The sequence below is a fragment of the Charadrius vociferus genome, unplaced genomic scaffold, assembly GCF_000708025.1.
Source record: "Charadrius vociferus isolate BGI_N301 unplaced genomic scaffold, ASM70802v2 scaffold776, whole genome shotgun sequence".
Classification (NCBI taxonomy): domain Eukaryota; kingdom Metazoa; phylum Chordata; class Aves; order Charadriiformes; family Charadriidae; genus Charadrius; species Charadrius vociferus.
In genome coordinates this window covers 786,389-788,970 of record NW_009648775.1, presented here as the reverse complement: position 1 = coordinate 788,970, position 2,582 = coordinate 786,389, and the positions used below count along the sequence as shown (strand labels likewise).

The window sequence follows — 2,582 nt, the reverse complement described above, 5'->3', positions numbered from 1 at the left end:
CAAAGAATAATCTGATCTAAGAAAATTGGTGGTGTACGTATTAATCTGGAAGATGTGAATTTGTATCCTCTTAAGAGGACTGAGCTATCACAGCTGTCCTGGGGTGCTGCTGTCTTTGTTCTGAGTAAAAGGATGATGCAACGCACAGGGAGAGGCCCAGATACAACAGACACAAGTTACAGCACGAGACATTCTCATCAGATACAGGATCACACAAGAAGTGTGACCGAATACTGGCACAGGTTGTCCAGCGAGGCTGCGGAACCTCTGTCCTTAGAGGTCTTCAAGACTCAAGGCTTTTAGTACAGTGGTATTTGAACCTCCAGGATTCCATAATCTCTGCCATGTATTGGGGAGGGCCGACATTCAAATAGCTTGGTTCAAGTTCAAACATATTAAAACTAGAAATTCGTGCTTCCCCTGCCCTGCTTTTCAGTGAGTTTCCTCCTTTGCCAATGCCACCAGCGTTAATACAGCCAGGCAGTCCTCCCGACATTTGTATCTCCAGCAGAAAAAGTTTAAGTAACTCTTGAAGAAGGAAAGGAGTAAACAATTTGTTTCATTTCTCTTCTGCAGGTTCGTTTTGGAGCAGTACAATGCACTGTCCTGGCTTACGTGTAACCCTGCCACTCAGGATCGCAGCTCCTGCCTTCCTGTCCACTTTGTGGTGCTCACTCAGTTGTACAATGCCATCATGAATATACTTTAATAGATAGAAAAGCACTTGTTCTTCTGGCTTATTCTCCCCCCAACCTGAGAAACGTGCCACAGTCTGCAAAGATCACGATTTTGCTTCTCTTCAGACCAGTCCTGTGCTGTGCTTCTGTTCCTCCAAAAGCACATGTGAATTCTGCAGTGTTCAAAACTAAACTACCCATTAACATCTCTGGCAGCTTCAGTCCAAAATCTGGGAACATCCAAGAACAGTGAACACAGAGTAACCTCAAGCCAGTGTTAGTTTGGTGGCCCAGTAACTACTGGTCAGTGTGATTATTTCTTTTAATATTTTATTTTTTTAAGGAAGACTACAGTACCTTTTTGCATTAGGAACTCTGATAAACCACGAAGAGCAGTTTCAGCGCTGCAAGTAAAAATACCTTGTAGTGACCGGTTTGGGTTGTCCAAAACTTACTTTGTTGTTTAATCATCATAAACTTGGACTTTGCAGGAGAAAAAAAAAAAAAAAAAAAAGAAAACCCACACAGTTGTAGTCTCGTATAAATATTGGAGTTTTCTGTCTACCTGGAGTTCCTGTCAGAGTGGATTGGGATGAATGCATGCATTTGTTACCTGTCCATGTAGTTATGAATGGTCTGGAGATACTTTATTTATTTTTAGGTTTGGGGAGGGGAGGGCTTAAATTATAAAGGACCAGGAACAGTAGAATATCTTAAAAATCCAGCTCCGTTCCACTGTAGGGTTATTTATCTACATACCTCTCACTCTTCTGACCTAGAAATCAAAAGTGAAGCTAATAACAATCAAAGTCCAAGCTGGGAAGGGAAGCGTATTCTGATAAGGATATACTTGTATGTTACGGAAGTCTCGCCCGCGTTTAGCCTGGTTAAAGTGAGAAATGGCCAGTGTTTAATGAAGGATAACACTACCTAGTGGAAGAAGAGTGAGAGAGAGGTAGGGAGGAAAAATACTTTAAAGCCCAATGGAAGGGCAAATGGAAAGTGGTAAATTAATCTATTGTAGAGCTATGATTGAAATATATTTCCAGTAAATTTAGTGATGCTAGAAAACTATTTACTGAAACCCAAGTCGCCCTTTAATTCTGGGCAGACTCGTCCATGTACATATCCAAAAATATGGTTTTTGTTTACACTAAATCAGTTACAAATCTGGTGTATTTTTTCTGACTATAGGAATATTATTTCAAAGAAATAATTTTTAAAAATTATATCATTAAATTAGTACTTGAAGTTATACCACTGTGGTGGAAAAGTTACTTTGTTTAGTAAAATGATTGCCATTTTAAAGGTTAATGGCTAATTGAAGTATTTTTATGACTCCTTCATTCCAGGCTTCAAGGAGTTTATATTTAAACTCCATTTTCTAATGTTTGTTGTTGCACTGTGCAGCAGGCATGGACTGCCTTACGTGAGGGGTCGGGCACTTTGATCAGGCTGTGTGACCTAGTTATCTATCTGTGGAGAAAAAACTACAAATTTTAAAGTTCTTCCAAAAGACTTTCATGTTCTGGTTAAAAAAAATGAAATTCTATGATTTTAAAAAGTATTTTTCTTGAGATAATGTAACATTTAAAACAAATTATATAAAATAATAAAAAAAAATTGCTTGTGTAATGAGAAGGTGAAGTCAGAGAAGTAACCTGTAAATGGATTATTTCATTCTCTGCACCAAACCTCCCATGTGGGTATCCTCTTTGCAATGTATAGGTTAAAAAAAAAAAATCTGATATCAAACCATTTGTATCTAATGTGTACAGTGTAAAATTGACTTTAAAAATATTGCAGTACTATTTTTTCTTAATCAGAAAAGAAAATTCTCAAGGCCTTTTGAAGAGCATAAAAAGATGAAGATTGTAAACTTGTATAAAAAAATCTAATTTGGGG

General features: G+C 37.7%; 1 protein-coding gene across 1 annotated transcript in view; it reads left to right on the top strand.

Annotated features, from left to right (window-relative positions):
• Positions 1-2,294, top strand: part of MED13L (mediator complex subunit 13-like) — a 186,464-nt gene extending 184,170 nt beyond the window's left edge. Inside the window, exon 31 of the mRNA XM_009886736.1 lies at positions 577-2,294. Within this exon, the coding sequence (XP_009885038.1) occupies positions 577-709 (133 nt within the window). The 3' untranslated portion in view covers positions 710-2,294. The remainder of the gene's footprint in view (positions 1-576) is intronic.
• The last annotated feature ends 288 nt before the right edge of the window (positions 2,295-2,582 follow it).